At 39.8% G+C, this 17,465-nt stretch overlaps 1 protein-coding gene across 3 annotated transcripts in view; it reads left to right on the top strand.

The window, feature by feature from the left end:
• The window catches only part of NIPBL (NIPBL cohesin loading factor), a 121,923-nt gene extending 104,790 nt beyond the window's left edge, over positions 1–17,133 (top strand). For 2 of the 3 annotated variants that reach the window (XM_028748762.2, XM_028748759.2), the window contains 20 exons: positions 77–175; positions 277–423; positions 776–910; positions 1,412–1,510; positions 2,850–2,903; positions 3,306–3,414; positions 4,512–4,648; positions 5,541–5,681; positions 5,999–6,092; positions 6,192–6,346; positions 6,515–6,605; positions 7,435–7,608; positions 8,899–9,089; positions 9,609–9,716; positions 10,352–10,552; positions 11,618–11,764; positions 12,870–13,162; positions 13,652–13,826; positions 15,118–15,303; positions 15,844–17,133. In XM_028748762.2, coding sequence (XP_028604595.2) covers positions 77–175; positions 277–423; positions 776–910; positions 1,412–1,510; positions 2,850–2,903; positions 3,306–3,414; positions 4,512–4,648; positions 5,541–5,681; positions 5,999–6,092; positions 6,192–6,346; positions 6,515–6,605; positions 7,435–7,608; positions 8,899–9,089; positions 9,609–9,716; positions 10,352–10,552; positions 11,618–11,764; positions 12,870–13,162; positions 13,652–13,826; positions 15,118–15,303; positions 15,844–16,209 — 3,102 coding nt within the window. In that variant the 3' untranslated portion in view covers positions 16,210–17,133. Of the gene's footprint in view, positions 1–76; positions 176–276; positions 424–775; positions 911–1,411; positions 1,511–2,849; positions 2,904–3,305; positions 3,415–4,511; positions 4,649–5,540; positions 5,682–5,998; positions 6,093–6,191; positions 6,347–6,514; positions 6,606–7,434; positions 7,609–8,898; positions 9,090–9,608; positions 9,717–10,351; positions 10,553–11,617; positions 11,765–12,869; positions 13,163–13,651; positions 13,827–15,117; positions 15,345–15,843 lie in introns of all 3 variants that reach the window. The other variant, XM_028748760.2, reaches the window with a different exon arrangement.
• The last annotated feature ends 332 nt before the right edge of the window (positions 17,134–17,465 follow it).

Genomic DNA, 17,465 nt, shown 5'->3' with positions numbered 1-17,465 from the left:
TTCATTTTTGTTCGTTAAACATTGCGTGCTACTTTTCAAAAGCAAATAAAATGCCATTTTTTTGTTTTCTTATTAGATTCTGCGTGTGCTTGGTGAAAATGCAATTGCTGTTCGAACAAAAGCCATGAAGTGTTTGTCTGAGGTTGTTGCTGTAGATCCCAGCATTCTAGCCAGGGTAAACAAAGAAAACACTCTGTAACCATACACACATTTTTCTCACAAGCAGCTTTTATGGTTTCCCTCACTTTGTGTTTCTTTCTTGCTTGTTGCTTATAGCTTGACATGCAACGTGGTGTCCATGGACGGTTGATGGACAATTCCACTAGTGTACGAGAAGCAGCCGTGGAATTACTTGGTCGGTTTGTGCTTTGTCGACCACAGCTTGCTGAACAGTATTATGACATGCTGATTGAGCGAATACTGGTATGGCTACTTTTAAATTCTAACGTTTTATGTTCAATTTTTACATAGCTCTTTATGATGAAATAAATATGATGGTCCTCTGTTCACCTCTGTTGAAACATAGTTTCTGACAAGCATCTCAAACTGCAATAGTGAGCATTAAGAAGATTTTTTTCTCCATTTGTAAGGATTTTACACTGTTTTAGCTTATTAATCATAGTACTGTGTGGTCCTGTTTTAATAGACATTATATTAGTTATCTGTTGCTAATCAGCTTATTATAGCTGCCCTATGTGTTGTAAGATGGGTAACATGCTGATTTCCCCCCCCCCCCCCCCCAGTATTAAAAATTTTCTTTCTTTTGCTTCTTCAGGATACTGGTATTAGTGTCAGAAAAAGAGTCATAAAGATTCTTAGGGATATCTGCATTGAACAACCAACATTTCCCAAAATTACAGAAATGTGTGTGAAAATGATTCGCAGAGTCAACGATGAAGAAGGCATTAAGGTACAGTAAACAAATCACTTACTACAGGGGTGAGCAGCCTCTGACCTGTGTGCCCATCTTGGTTGGCAGGGGTTCCAGTTTTGCCTGTGAGGCCATTTCCCTCAAACCAGGCCCACCTGTCCATCCACTGAAGTCATGGCATGCTGCTAAGGCAGGATTAAACCCTTTCCTCATGCCCATCAGCTGACATCCTGCCCTTAGCAGCATGCCATGTTTCCAGCAAGTAACAGGATTGTGCAGCCGGGACAGCGGGACTGAGCAGGGATTAAAGGACTTCTCAAAAGCAGTGTTTGGATCTCCTGTGAGCAGTGGGTGGTTGCTGCTTCAGCAGGGTGGGGGTTGCTTGACTGAGGCTATATTGGTCTGATTTCCCTTCCATTCAAGTTGAACTGCTAGTGATGTGTGTCTAGTGGATTGTGCTTTTTCTAGACTCTTGTTGGTAGTTTAGAGACTCTGGAAAGCTACTTTTACCTAATCAATATCTATCCATTTTATTTCCAGAAACTGGTAAATGAGACATTCCAGAAGCTGTGGTTTACTCCAACTCCCCATAATGACAAAGAAGCAATGACCAGGAAAATATTGAACATTACAGATGTGGTATGAGAGTGCTATTGTTCCCATTGACTAATGTATCAATTGTGATAAATTGAGTTGTGTCTGACGTGTTCTAATTTTGTTATTGTCCTTGACATGATTGGTGATTATCCTCTGTCCCTAGTGTTGGTTTATTCTTTAAAGACTGAGAGTTGTCATACTGTCGCGCTCAAGCAAATGTTGCAGTTTGCATACATCTCCCTTGATACATGTAAAATACTCTGGGTCTTTAGTGAGGTTCCCTATAACTAATCAACTATTCTAGTATAGCATGTATGTAGGATTGAAGTTGATTAAGTAAACATAACGTTAAATGGATTCAGATATTTTCAAGAGAGTTTAACAATACTCCTGCAGTACAGTGGTACCTCGAGTTACAAACATCTCAGGTTACAAATGCTTCAAGTTACAAACTCCGCTAACCTGAAAGAGTTACCTCGAGTTGAGAACTTTGCCCCAGGATGAGAATGGAAATTGTGTGCTGGTGGTGCAGCAGCAAGAGGCCCCATTAGCGGAAGCACGCCTCTAGTTAAGAACAGTTTCAGGTTAAGAATGGACCTCCGAAACAAATTAAGTTTGTAACTAGAGGTACCACTGTATAACATTTTTATAGTTTTCATTTATATAAAGCAGATTTCATGTTTATTTGACATTGTTTCCAAAAACATATTTGGTCTGCTTTGGTCTTAAGTTGATGATTAATGAACTTAGATGGTGTTTCAAATATTTGAGATGCTATTCAGAAACCTATTAGTACTATGAATGAGCATGTCACTTGACAGAGCCTAATAGGAAAGAGGTCCCTGCTTCAAAAATAATGTAGGTTAGACAGAGTGAAGGGACAGTAACATAAAGCGATAGTCATAAGGTTAGAAAAAACTTACATTTGGTATATTACTATTGTGGGTGGCGCTGTGGTCTAAACCACTGAGCCTCTTGGGCAGTTCGCAGTTGGCAGTTCGAATCCGCACGACAGGGTGAGCTCCCGTTGCTCTCTCCCAGCTTCTGCCAGCCCAGCAGTTCTAAAGCACACTAGTGCAAGTAGATAAATAGGTACCACTGTGGCAGGAAGGTAAATGGAGTTTCCGTGTATTCTGGCTTCCATCACGGTGTTCTGTTGTGCCAGAAGCAGTTTAGTCATGCTGGCCACATGACCCGGAAAGCTGTCTGTGGACAAACACTGACTCCCTTGGCCTGAAGCGAGATGAGAGCTGCACCCCATAGTCACCTTTGACTGGACTTAGCTGTCCAGGAGTCCTTTACCTTTTCTTATTGATGTTTTAATATTCACATATGTTACTGTAGAAAAGTTACATGCAAACGAATTTTCATTTTCTCTTAGGTTGCAGCTTGTAGAGATACAGGGTATGATTGGTTTGAACAGCTGCTTCAAAATGTAAGTAACTGTTCAGATAACTTAATTTTTTCTAAAAATGGAACTCCCTCAGTTTGAGGTTTATACTGAATGGGGTAGGCTGTGGAATGGGAGTTTGAAGGTGAAGGTGGATTCTTGAGGTTGCTTCCAGAAATGGGAGCAAGACCTTTTTGGGAAGCCATTTCAGAGAGGGGGTTGCCAGGAGGGTGTGAGGAAAGTCACCCTCCTCCAACCCCACTACACACACTTTTCTTTTGCTCCAATGCACTGCTTGCAAATTATTGGCCTATTGACAGTTGCTTCCCGTGTGTGGCAGAAATATAGTTCTTTCCTATTTTTACATGCTTTCATATGAAGATGGCTTGTATATTCTCAGAATCTAGCCATGAGTATCAACATTGTCCATATTGTATATCTTTGTAGTTGCTAAAATCTGAAGAAGATGCTTCATATAAGCCTGTAAAGAAAGCCTGTACTCAGCTTGTGGATAATTTGGTTGAACACATTCTGAAGTATGAAGAATCTCTGGCAGGTAAAACAGTTATTTACATTCCATTCATAAGCTATGTAGAATTTTTTGTGGGTAGCAGAGCTCCAGGTGGAATTCAAGTTACCCTTCCACATGACTGTATGAATTATTGCAGAAGTGTGTTCATATATAAACCTCATGTAGTGAGGTGTGTGCCTCCAACACTGTTAGCTTTCAGGAGGAATTTGAGAACATTCCTGTCTACCAGGCATTTGGTGGCTAAAGAATACTGTAAGGGCCATCCTGAGATCACTGGATGAAATATTTTCACCTGTAACTTTTTAGGTATTTTTAATGGTAACTGTTTTAGAATGCTTTTTAAAATTTGTTGTGGATGAGTTTGTTGTCTTGGTCCCCTTAGAGGGGAAGAGTGGCAGATAAATTCAATAAATGAAATACACTTGATCATGTGATTGTGTAGCTAGAAAGCAGGTACAGGAGGACCTGTTCACATTGAGCGAAAGCTTCTTAAGACCCAGCCTTCAGAACTATATCCATTACAAAATGAAGCACACAGTGCACATTTTATGGTCTTAAACTGAATTGCAATAGTTCTGTACTTGTGAAATCAAAACCCATCTAAATAATGTTCCCATGGAAGCTTTGAGTGTTGCAGGGAAAGCAGATGTTGTCATGTCAAACCAGAAAGTAGACAGGAACAAGATAATAGACAGCTCCAAGGGGGCACTGTTGGATGAAACATTCTCCTCCTAAGGCATCTACACCTTGCTGGTGGAGCTGGCTGGTTTGTTAAAGGGCCCTTGCCTTATTTTGTAGCCTTTGACTTCTGCAAGACTGAAGTACAGTAGGGCACTCATCCTCGAGTCAGAGGAGGATGGTAGCACTGTGCCCTCTGATGGGTGAAGGGGGGCAAATGAGATATTCACAGTTCTCCCCTCCCCAGGAAGCAGCACATGGACCTGGCTATTGCAAGCAGCTTCGGTTCTAATTCTGCTTGTTGATTTAATTGTCCATAATATGCACATGATACTAAATAATACTAACAACAGTTTTTGTATATTTGTACATCTTAATGGAATATTAGTTAAGTGTGTTTGTGTGTGCATATGTATACTTACATTTTTTTCTTTATTTTTCAGATTCCGACAATAAGGGTGTGAATTCAAGTTGCTTGGTAGCTTGCATAACCACTTTGTTCTTATTCAGCAAAATCAGGCCCCAGTTAATGGTCAAACATGCCATGACCATGCAGCCATATCTTACCACTAAATGCAGTGTAAGTACTCCTTACTGTTTCCCCACATTGCCTCTGCTTATGTTATGTGAAACTCATGATTTGAAGTGAATATTGGAAGCAGCAAAGTTATTGGCTTTCCCTATTGACTTTTAGGCACCAGACCTAGGTAACCTATTTCCCAAGGAATCCGGGGTTGCCCTGATTTACTCCTTTATTTTTATATTGGTTATCTGCATAGGAAACAGTTGTAAACATCTTGCTGCTTTTAAATTTGCAAACTGGAGATCACGGGTTGGGAAAAAGGTTGATAGTCCTCTCTTGTGCCTCAGAAAGCATTCCTTTTCAGGCAGATGACTCTTCTTTAATTCAGGGTAGTTTCAAACCTTATGTGCCCAATAGGTTTGCATGGTCTCCAATGCTTCCCTCGGCAAATGGGTAAAGTGTGATAACATGCAGACACTGTGTGTACACATCAGAAGGGAGCTTATTAGACAAATATCTACATGTTAGTCTTATATGCTTTTTTGTTTGCTTCAGGGCAGTTTTAGCTCCAGGTTTTGGAGATGGTTTCCATGCCCCTCCCCCAGTAAGCCTACCTCCTCACTGCAGCAGGTCTAGGGGGCCCTTTACAGTGAGCTCTGTTGGGGTATGAGCCCTTCTCATATGCCCATTCGTGTCAACCCTTGCTGATGCTAGTTTACCATTTATTTATTTATTTATTTATAATAAAGTTGCTAACTGTTTAAACTCACATACTGGCAACTGTTTTTTCTATCTGCAATATAATTTTTAATATTCCATTCAAGGTGTATTTGTAAACAGATGGAATTGATCACTAGGAGTGATTGTTACTCACTTTATTCAGATATGTAGTAGTATAACAGCACAAGAAGAGTGAAGAAGCTTAACCATATGCAATATTTTTCTGTAGAGTCAAAATGATTTCATGGTGATCTGCAACGTTGCAAAAATTTTAGAATTAGTAGTGCCACTGATGGAACATCCGAGTGAGACTTTCCTTGCTACTATTGAAGAAGATCTCATGAAGCTTATAATCAAATATGGCATGACAGTAAGGTTTAATTTCTACTTCAAACTCAATTTGCATTAGCATGGTACTCATGTTAAATAAGACTTGACTTCATATTTTTGTAATGGTTTTTACTGCACTTTATTTGCATTAGTTTTCTTATAGAGATGTTAGTTTTCTTATAGAAAAGAAAGCTAGAAATATATTAGAATAAAATTGTATTCTCATAATAGCCCCAGAGCTTTCAGCTTTTGACATCTGCTAAAATAAGAGCAAGATGTTGATTTCTTCACAGACTGCTTTGTATTGTCTTAGAAATTACTTCTAACAAAATCTAATGTGTTCTGCTTTGTTTCTAGGTAGTGCAACACTGTGTCAGCTGTCTTGGGGCTGTTGTAAACAAGGTCACTCAGAATTACAAATTTGTATGGGCCTGCTTTAATAGATACTATGGTAAGTAAATTTTTATGCAGAATTTTCATTATTTGAAAGCTAATTAAACATCTAATAGGAAAAGAAACTATGAAGACAAGTATTCTTCATTTTTTGCAGGTGCACTTTCAAAATTAAAAAGTCAACATCAAGAAGACCCAAACAGCACTATACTTACAGCAAATAAACCAGCACTCCTTAGATCCCTTTTCACTGTTGGTGCACTGTGTCGGCATTTTGATTTTGATCAAGAAGATTTTAAAGGCAACAGCAAGGTAAACATTCAGTATTTATTTGCTTACTACTACATTTGGATAGACTGACATTTTGGGGGAAAATAAACTTAGATGAGCAGATTTCCCTATGTGATTACTTTTTAAATGAATGAAAATTTTCCCAAGCTTTTTTCCCTGAATTATCCACATTGTTTCCCCTTTAAATAGGTTAACATTAAGGATAAAGTACTTGAGCTGCTGATGTATTTTACCAAACATTCAGATGAGGAGGTACAAACAAAAGCCATTATTGGTCTAGGTAAGAACCTCGAAATACTGTGGTATTAGATGCACACAGATTTGCCTATAGTGGAATTCTGCTGCCAAAGTTCTGTTGGTGGAAGCAAGAAAGATAGCTTCTGCTGATTTCTGCTTTCCCCTGCAGCCTCCTATGTGCCCCCTCCATCTGCTCCAGAGAGTTGGTAGATGGCAGGTGGAACTGGAAATTTGCAAGGGAAAGGAGAAATTGGTGGAAAATGCCTCCTGTCCCTCCTCCAGAAGTAACCTGCACTGGATTGAAGTTGCTTTGATAATAGAAGTTACCTTTGCATTTGCCGAACAGACACTCAGGATTAATTATGAGTTCTTGGTTATGATGATTCAGAGCAATTGCTATTTAAATATAGGCAGTGATCATTTTGTGCTGACATGATGTCCTTTTGGATCCAGAAGGGGGCGGAACGGGCAGGACAGAATAATATGCACTCTGCCGACACGCACAAGGGCCAGGAATGGAACCCCTATGCAGAATGGTCGGCACCTGTACAGTATTCCATGAGAATTTGCTTCTGTGTTGAGATAGATTATTGTAAGAGTTCGGTTCTATGCAAGCAAGTTTTACACTTCAGAGAAATTCTAATGCTTCTAAAATGGGCTAGTACCCACTTTGTGTATCTATATACTTTTTGTGTCGTGTCGTAAGGCAGCTAATATTATTCCACAATCTGCCACAGTATCTTTTCAAAAGGAATTTGAAATAAAGTTGCCTGCAAATATGAATGTGGCCTTTTATAAACACTCAGGACTTTCTTTTAAAATCTGCTTCAGTAAAAGGATATACCAAATTGTATCATCTTATTTTCTTTCAGGGTTTGCATTCATACAACACCCAGGTCTAATGTTTGAACAAGAAGTGAAAACATTATACAACAGCATACTCTCTGATAAGAACAGCTCAGTAAACTTAAAAATCCAGGTGTTAAAAAATCTCCAAACATACCTCCAAGAGGAAGATACACGGATGCAACAGGCAGATAGAGAATGTGAGTGATGAGCATTGTTGCACTTTAAGTAAACATTTCAAAGAAGTAATTAATATCAAGTAACTGCAACTTAGTTTTCAGTTCCATCTCTGATGTTTTCACAAAGAGCTTTCTGTGCATTGAAAACTTTACAGATAATGGGATAACAAATTAGGAAAGATCTATACGTGCAGCAGAGTGAAATGGTTGAATGCAGTTTAAGCAGTAAACCTAAGGTGTATAATCACATTTTGAATGCACCCCCCAAAGTAAAAACATATTTGCAAGAAGAAAAGTGGCGTAGCAGTGAAAGTGCTGTGCCAGAACCGTGTGTGTGTTGCTTTTCAGAGAAGGTTTCTTGAGAGGGAGCATTAAAAGCATAGCAACTACCACCTGGAGTATGAAGTGTACAGTCTGCTCCTCCACTTTAGCCTTTTTCATATGTAGAAAAGGACTTAAACAATGGCTGTTAAAAGTAGTTTCTCCATCATTGGAGGCAGCTACCCTGGAGTGGATTACTCCTCCCACTTGCTTCAGCAGGCGGGGCTTATGCAAATTATTCAAAGAACCTTTGTCAATGGCAGTTGCAAAAGTAACTGCTGTTTTCCAGTTTCTCACCTACTTGCTCTAGAGTGACGGGGCTTCTGAGGAGCTCTGGCTCAGTTTTCAACTATACTTGGATTTTTTCGAGCAATTGCTGCAAACTCCCCCCCCCCCCCAACTTGGAATTGGTGGCAGGTTCTTTTAGAAGAAAGACTTATCTGGACAGTTAAACTAGAAGGCACTTCCCCTTCCAGGCTTTCTGCTACCTCTGTAGTAAACCACAACAGAAATGATATTGTGTGATTTCATATCCTGAAATAAGCAATGCTTTTCTCCTGTAGCGGTAGTGAAACTTTAAGCATTTGCAGCTGAAAACAACAAAGAAGTTTATGCTCCTCCATGTTTTTGACACAGGTATCAAGCTTGGGCTTAAACTGTATCTTTTGATCTTCAGCGGTGATGGTATTTCTGAAGAGGCCTTTCAGTCATCCCAATTATTGAGGAGGCACATGCTGAAATGTTGTCATGTTATGCTGATGAAATGAGTTAGTAGGGAAGAAGGAGATGCTGTTTCTGTGTTTCCAGCAAAGCATACAAATGTTGGACCAGGGATTTGGTTAGGAAGGAGTTAAGCAGTACGACTAAAAAAATCCTTAGGAAGCCTGCTCCCAACCTGTGTTCCATATAGTATGAAAAACCATATGCATGTATATAATGTGATAAAAAGTGTTGATAAAACATCTCCTTTCGTTTCTGTTTTTTTCATAGGGAAAAAGGTAGCAAAGCAGGAAGATCTGAAAGAAATGGGTGATATTTCCTCAGGGATGAGCAGCTCTATCATGCAGCTCTATCTCAAACAGGTCCTTGAGGCATTCTTTCACACGCAGTCCAGCGTCCGTCATTTCGCACTCAATGTTATTGCACTGACATTAAACCAGGGTCTTATCCATCCAGTTCAGGTATGCAATTGCATAATTTGGGCTGCTATCCTATATACACCTGCTTTGGAGTAAAATAAAAAATGTATTCATAAAAACCTTTTGCACATGTTAATCTGCAAATTAATTTACGATTTCAGAAATACATTAATGAGCTGTTTATTTGCAGACTGATAGACAATAACACAGGAACTGGTGGTTTTCTTTCATAGAATCTGTAACCTCTTAAGAGGTGCTCCAGAAAAGGTTCAAAGTTTCAAAAACGACCACCTGGTTAAACTGTTGTGCTATTATTTGAGTGACTTTTTCAGGTATTATTGATTCTACTTTGCTGTTCTTAACTGAAATCAAGAAGTAAATTATACAGTTTTCACAGTGTAGCTCTGTAGTGTTCGCATAGCCTTTCCAGACCTCTTTTTATGGTGCTCTGCAGGCTATGGATATTTGTAGCATGTCAAACGTACAACATAAAGGGAGGAAAATATAGACATCTGCAGGCATATGTGAAGATTTTACATTAAGTGTCTATCTGTCTTTCAGTGTGTGCCATACTTAATAGCTATGGGCACAGATCCAGAGCCTTCTATGAGGAACAAAGCAGACCAGCAGCTGGTGGAGATTGACAAAAAATATGCTGGATTTATTCATGTATGTATGCTTCTGTTTGTTGTGCTTATTTTTGTTCCTTTCCAGTGAAGCCATTCAGTAATTACTTCCAAAATGGGGAACCAACCAACAAACCAGTCATTTATTATATGGTCACAGACCTGCTAATAAAATGGGGAACGGTGGTGGAATGTATTTACTGACTAGTACAATTTGATATGATATTAAATCCTGTTTTGGAAGTAATGACCAACTGTAGTTTACATTTATCAAGATCTGTGCACAGGGGAGAGATGATGCCTGATGCACAATCCTAGCTTGCTAAATTGTGGTTAACAAACTGGGAATGTAGATATGAACTCTGCCTCAATTCACATTATAACAAAAATCCTTGCATTGCAACTAGAACAGCTCTAGAAAACGCACATCTATTTCCTCTTCCTTGGCCTAGAAAGGATACAAATATTAAAAACACAAATAATTCCCCTAACTGCAGCATGTATATCAGTGTGTCAAAATTGTGCATGTTTGCTATAAAAAAGCAAATGATTTGAAAATTGTTCACTAGAAAGCTATTGGGGAAACTGAAACAGATAACTTTGAGCTCAAATCTTTGTGGCAACCTCTTTCTGTTTGCCCTAAGCAAAATGAAGACTTATAAATGTTTTTAACTTCAGATGAAAGCGGTGGCTGGTATGAAGATGTCATACCAGGTGCAGCAAGCAATCAACACTTGCCGTAAAGATCCTGTGAGGGGTTTTAGGCATGATGAATCCAGCAGTGCTTTGTGCTCACACCTTTACTCCATGATCCGAGGAAACCGGCAACACCGACGAGCCTTTCTCATTTCCTTACTCAACCTCTTTGATGACACAGCTGTGAGTCTAATGCAGACCTTTTCTGTGCTCTTTTTAAAAAGTGCTTTTGATGAAGTATGATCTGCTTTGGAGAGAATATTTGGTTTTGAAAATAGTATAAAAGTTGCAGTATAATAACTACATAGAAATTAAGTAGTGGCATGTTGAACTTTGGCATTTTTTTTAATTTCTTTCATTGTCTTGAGCAGCCGTCCCCAATCATGTGCCCTCCAGATGTTTTAGACTACAATTCCCATCATCCTTAACCATTGGTTATGCTAGCTGGGGCTGATGGGGGTTCAGATCATCTAGAGGGCACCAGGTTGGGGGAGGCTGGCCTGGAGAATTGCTAACAAAAATGAAGTTGCATTCCCCCTACACAGTGCTAAACTTGATTCAATAATATTTATAGGTTTTCCTAAATGCGGGATTCCATCCTTAGGGTTAACAAGGCAGTTGCTTGGTCAGATTTGAGTTTTCACTTCTTCTCCTTGACAGGAGTGAAACCCATCCCTCTCTCTTCCCAGAATGCTTTGTGGCTTTCCTGGTTCATCTTAGCTTCCTTCCAATGCCACAAGAGCTCTATGTTTTTTTTGGCACAGCCCCTGTATTTATAGTTGGAGTGGGTAGAGGCACCAGGAGACAGAATCCATTCCTTCTGTGATGTTTCAGTGGCTACAATTGCAAGAGCTTTTCATGCTCATAACTTGGAATAGGCATAATGGTTTGTATTCAAAGTAGTAGGAATCCACTACTTTGCCTTTGCACAACGGAATCTCCTCCATGCCGTCTAAATGTGCCAACTCTGTAGGGCTGAGGTGTCTTCAGCCACCCCCCCCCCCAAAAAAAAAGAATCTATTGGGACAGGGCTGAGCCTACCAATCTTGAGGGGCCAGGTCTTGCAATGGTTGTGGGCCTTGTGGCACATGCGATGTCACACTTGGAAATCCCCCCTCCCCCAAAAAATGTTGGGTGGAACTCACTGGATACTGTATTCAAGGAGCAAGAATGTGGCATGGAGCTCATTGATACTGAAATGATTGTATATGTGTATCTGTCTGTTATTATTTTCTTCTACTTCCACAGAAAACGGAGGTGAATCAGCTTTTGTACATAGCAGACAATCTAGCCTGTTTTCCTTACCAAACCCAGGAAGAGCCACTTTTTATAATGCACCATATAGACATCACATTATCAGTTTCTGGTAGTAACCTTCTCCAGTCATTTAAAGAGGTAAGTGGAATTATATTATACAACATTGCCTCCCTCCTCCACAAAAATAGCTGTTTACTTGGCCATTTTCCTATGTCGTGAAGGCTGAAATTTCAATTCAGTGGAGCAGGGTCAAGATATTAACTAATATGCATGGAATTTCAGATATAGCTATATAATCCCTAGTTTAGTAAGATAACACCTTTGGAGCAGGCATTTTAAAAAAAAAGTTTATGAACCACCCTACTGCCCTACCCTCCGCTGGGCTTTCCTGGTCCTAGAAAGTCGTCTTATGTGAAGAAAATGAGACTAGGCTGAGTAGATTAGGCCTTGCCTTGTCTTCACCCCCTGCACGCAGCCGTTTTTAAACCACTTTGCAGGTTTTTAAAAATAAATTTTATTAAATAAATAAACAATAATTATAAATAAAATAACACAAGCCAAAACACATGCATCCTGTAGATTTAAGTATCTGTCCATAGTCGCCTACTTGTTATCAGAGGCCCAGAATCCACATTCCTTTGTAAGAAAATATGAAATAACGTAAAACAATTTTTGCAGGCAAATAAATAAACAAATAAATGTGTGTTGGGAGGGGGGACGGACAAGAAATTTTCCACACTGGGTACCACATGACCTTCCTACACCTCTGCCTTACGATGGCTTTGCCTCAAATCTACCTAGTCTAGGCAGAAACATAGTATTAGGAAAGCCAGACAAGAGTGTGTGTCTGTGTACTGTAACCAGATCCATGAACCCTATTGCTGTTTTCCGAACGTGCCACAAATCTTGTGCCTACCAGCTGGGGCCCTGCACTCCCACTGCAGATTGATCACCCATACATTAAAAAAGAAATCCTGCAACCATGCAAGGGGCTGCTGGTAATCAAGTTAAGCAATCCTTTGTCTTGTGGGACGCATTGAATGTATTCTGAGTTGAATATTTAATAGCTTAGATGTGTGTGTAGTTCCTTTGAGTCTGCTTTCCCAAAATCTCACCACTTAATTTCTCTTGATAGTTCATACAGGTGAATGACTACATGTCAGAACGGTTTTCAAATCCCTTTTTATAATATATTGATAATGGTGTTTGCTATTTTTCTAAACTACCTGCCATTTTCTTTCAGTCTATGGTGAAATATAAAAAAGAAAGGAAGCCATCATCTGATGAAGAGAGTGAGAGTGAAAGTAACAGTGAAAGTGACAGCGACAGTGAGGAGGAAGTTCACAAACCTCGAAAGTTGCGAAAACGTGCAGAGTCTGATTCAGATACTGATGAAGAGAATGATATAAATGCTGTCATGAAATGTTTGCCAGACAATTCAGCTCCTCTCATTGAATTTGCAAATGTTTCCCAGGGCATATTGTTGCTGTTGATGTTAAAACAGCATTTGAAGAACCTCTGTGGATTTTCTGACAGGTGAGGAGCATTCATGTTTTGCTTACTTTATCTCAGGAGTGGGGAAGCTTTTCAGTCTGGGAGCTGCATTCTTTTGCGAGCAAGTTCTAGGGTGTGCATGGCAGTCATGGGTGGGGCTGGAAGCAAAACTTGGTGGAGCAAGGGATGTGACTCTTACTATAGGTTACATTCCAGCCATGCGAAAGTCAGATCTTTCCTCCTGCACACCCAACCCATCTCTCCAACCTTTATTCAGGCAAGCAAAACTATTATCACAGTTCAGATGCACACCTCACAGAGTGTTTGTTGTGGGGGAGGAAGGGAAAGGAGAATGTTAGCCGCTTTGAGACTCCTTCGGGTAGTGATAAAGCGGGATATCAAATCCAAACTCCTCCTCTTCTAAGAATTTTGACCTAAGAGACTCAGAAGAATTGCTTATAGATTCTACTTTCAAAGGATGTGGGGAAATATTATTAACTTCAAGCATTCATTTTGTTTTCTTGATAACAGTAAAATTCAGAAATACTCTCCCTCTGAATCGGCAAAAGTATACGATAAAACAATAAACAGGAAGGCAGGAATTCATTTCCATCCAAAACAGACGCTAGACTTCCTTCGAAGTGATATGGCTCATTCCAAGCTCACAGATGAAGTGAAGAGGAATATAGTCAAACAGTACTTAGATGTAAGTATTGAGAGCCTGCAGAATTTTAAAAAGGTAAAGGTACCCCTGCCCGTACGGGCCAGTCTTGACACACTCTAGGGTTGTGCGCCCATCTCACTCAAGAGGCCGGGGGCCAGCGCTGTCCGGAGACACTTCCGGGTCACGTGGCCAGCGTGACATCGCTGCTCTGGCGAGCCAGAGCCGCACACGGAAACGCCGTTTACCTTCCCGCTAGTAAGCGGTTCCTATTTATCTACTTGCACCCGAGGGTGCTTTCAAACTGCTAGGTTGGCAGGCGCTGGGACTGAGCAACGGGAGCGCGCCCCGCCGCGGGGATTCGAACCGCCGACCATACGATCGGCAAGTCCTAGGTGCTGAGGTTTTACCCACAGCGCCACCCGCATCCCCTGCAGAATTTTACTGCCTATCAACTTCCTTATAAAAACGCTTGAACTCTGTTCTGAAATACTTTTAAGTTTTTGTTATTTAGAAGGTGAAATATGAAGAACAGTGACTACAGGCTGAAATTGTTTTTTTCTTCAGAGGTGAGGAATGGAGTATGCTGACTTCTTCCACTGCAAGTTGCCCTCTTCAGTTTGCTTGCTGAAGAAATGTGTATCTAATGCACAGAAGTAGGCAAATTAAAGGCTATTGGATGAGCTGCAGGTTGCATCATTTTTCCATTGACAGTGCAATGTCATTTGGTTGGGCTGTCACAGCGAGCTTGAGATGGTCCATGCAAAAATTAACGTGTAGGCTCAAGCTACATGTGACATCGCAGAATTTGCCACTGAGCACAAGCTTTTGCTTTCACACATTACCAACATACCCTAGTGTGCTGTTGTCCCGATCTGGCTTGGGGGCCCCCATGCCTTCAATCTGCATTATGGGCTGCAGGGGAGTCTCTGTTCGTTCTACTGGGAGCTTTCTACCGAATGCAAATTTCATGCATTGGGCCTGGCCCAGAAATGGACCACAGAGCAGGCAAAGAGTCAAAAGACTCCCTCTTGGGTTTGAGTTGGTGTGGTGCTAGCAAAAGTTCCCCACAATTGCCAAAAATTAACATTGAGGCTCTAATATGTAAGAGATCTAAAAACCTTGCCCCCTTAAGGCCTATTAAGGAAGAGCACAATCCTTGCTTTCTCCAAGAAAAGATGTGTCACATGCTACTAAATTGATAAGTGTACTCCACAAATTGTCTTAAGGTTACTCCCATAAGGCTTGGCACACCATCTCCTTCCTTTTTTTCTTTTCTGTTTTCCTGACTCATTTTAAGGTGGCGCCTAATCTTCTTTCCAATATCCTTTCTTAGTTCAAACTTCTCATGGAACACTTGGATCCTGATGAAGAAGAGGAAGATGGAGAAGTGTCAGCTAGCACAAATGCTCGCAACAAAGCTATTACCTCGCTGCTCGGAGGAGGCAGCCCTAAAAACAATGCAGCTGAGACAGAGGATGATGAGAGTGATGGGGAGGATAGAGGAGGAGGCACTTCAGGGGTGAGGCGGAGGAGGAGTCAACGTATTTCGCAGCGTATTACGTAAAATGATTTTATGTGCTTATAAATGTCAGTCTATAATAAAATGTACACTGAGTAATGTAATCAATATGGAAAAAAAAACCATTTTGTAGATAGAAATTCTTAACCGTTTATACACCTTTTTGTAGAAAGTTCTAACAAAAACAATAAAAAACATAGAAGAGATTTTATCTAGCATAAAGTTTAATTTTCCTTTGGAATGTACTGTGTGTATCCTTTTTATTGTTGCCAAGTTTTTATGTAGCTTTATGATTCATTTGTACATATAATTTTATATATCAATAAGAGTTAAAAGACACGGGTACAATTTAATATGTGATTTTGCAAGGATGTTAACCCCTTGGCGCTGGCGGTCGCGGTGCGTCTCATTGCCGGCAATGGAATGTGTGCCGGGAAATCCCAACTCCCGGCGTCAAGGGATTAAAAGCAATAAAAGCAATAATTTCACTCAAGTTCTTTTGTGTAACACTTGGTCTTTTTTCCCCTCCCAATGTTTTAGTCATTGAGAAGGTCAAAACGAAATTCAGACTCTACGGAGTTGGCAGCACAGATGAATGAAAGTGTTGATGTCATGGATGTCATCGCTATTTGCTGTCCAAAGTACAAAGATCGACCACAAATTGCAAGAGTAGTACAGAAAACCAGCAATGGCTTCAGTGTTCAGTGGATGGCAGGCTCCTACAGTGGCTCCTGGACTGAGGCTAAGCGCCGTGATGGCCGCAAACTGGTGCCTTGGGTAGACACTATTAAAGAGTCAGACATTATTTACAAAAAAATTGCTCTAACGAGTGCTAATAAGCTGACTAATAAAGTGGTTCAGACTTTACGATCGTTGTATGCCGCCAAGGATGGAACTTCCAGCTAATGCATTTGTACATGCAGCCAAATTTTACAGGAAATGAAATAACAGAAAAAAACTTGAAATATCAACTTTCTGGCAAAAAAAAAAAATCATTTTAATGAAGAGTAAGAATGACACCTGGGATGCAGGAAACAGAAGGAAATGTTTGGTAAACATTTTTGTGGGAGCTTCCTTCGCTGTTGTGCAGCAGAAACTTCTCAGTTCATTTTTACTCCCACTGTATAATAGTTTAACAAAAATTGTTTATATCTTGAAAAAAAACCTTTCTGTTTTAAAAAAAAATAAACAAGTGAATGTTGGAAATTAGTCTGTTAATGTTCTTAATAAAGTGTTCTTGGAGTTTAACCTAGCAGCGGATGGCTTTCTTTAGCTTAGCCCAGTTTCCAGGGAAGCATTGTTTTTCCAGGCTGTAAAATGGCAGAATCTCCTGGATATATAATTTATTCTGTTGGGGGAAAAAGCATGCAGTATCTATGACCTATCTGCAGGAGGAGTTTTTGTAAATGTAGATTTTGATGTATTAGGTCACCCTGAAATAATACAAGAAAAGGGATCCCCAGCAAATCTGGTGGAACGAATACTGCAATAAATTTTTTTACTTCTCTTTGTTACTTGTCTGTTTCCATTTGAATTTCTTATTGTAAAGATCTGTTTAAATCCATTTATATTATTTTGCAGTCTTTTATGTAAAATTTACTATATCAGTGGTTTTCAAAGCAAGACATAAATATTGTTTATACAGTTTGTATAGGCTGACTTCTGAATAATTGGTATCTTTTATTTTTATCCCTTAAAAGGGTGTAAACACAAGTTAACTCCAGGGTTTTATTGTATCCTGCAATATTTAGTATTAACTATATATGATTTAGCACTGTGCCAAACACATTTTCAAGAGTACATTTTGATATAAAAAGAAACTATAGTTTATGCCTTGTATGCTTCAATTTCTTTCTAATGCTGTCTATATAGCAATGTTCAAAATTTGAGTGGGGGTGGGAACAGCCATCACTGTCGCCTGAGAAACTAGCAATGGATATATTCACTTGGTTAGGACATCAGGAGATCAGACTGCTCTTTGAACAGGAACAATGTATGTGACCCAAGAACACCACCTGTGCATTAGGATCCTATTGTTGGATATATTTTTATGTGAACCAGAAAATCCTAGCTGCACTAGTGGTATTTTCACTTAACTGAATTACAGTCATAGGGTGCAAATATCAGAGGAGTAAATACGGATTTGTAACTGATTAATTGTG

This window comes from Podarcis muralis, chromosome 11 (assembly GCF_964188315.1).
Source record: "Podarcis muralis chromosome 11, rPodMur119.hap1.1, whole genome shotgun sequence".
Classification (NCBI taxonomy): Eukaryota; Metazoa; Chordata; class Lepidosauria; order Squamata; family Lacertidae; genus Podarcis; species Podarcis muralis.
This window is presented reverse-complemented; position numbering and strand designations above follow the sequence as displayed.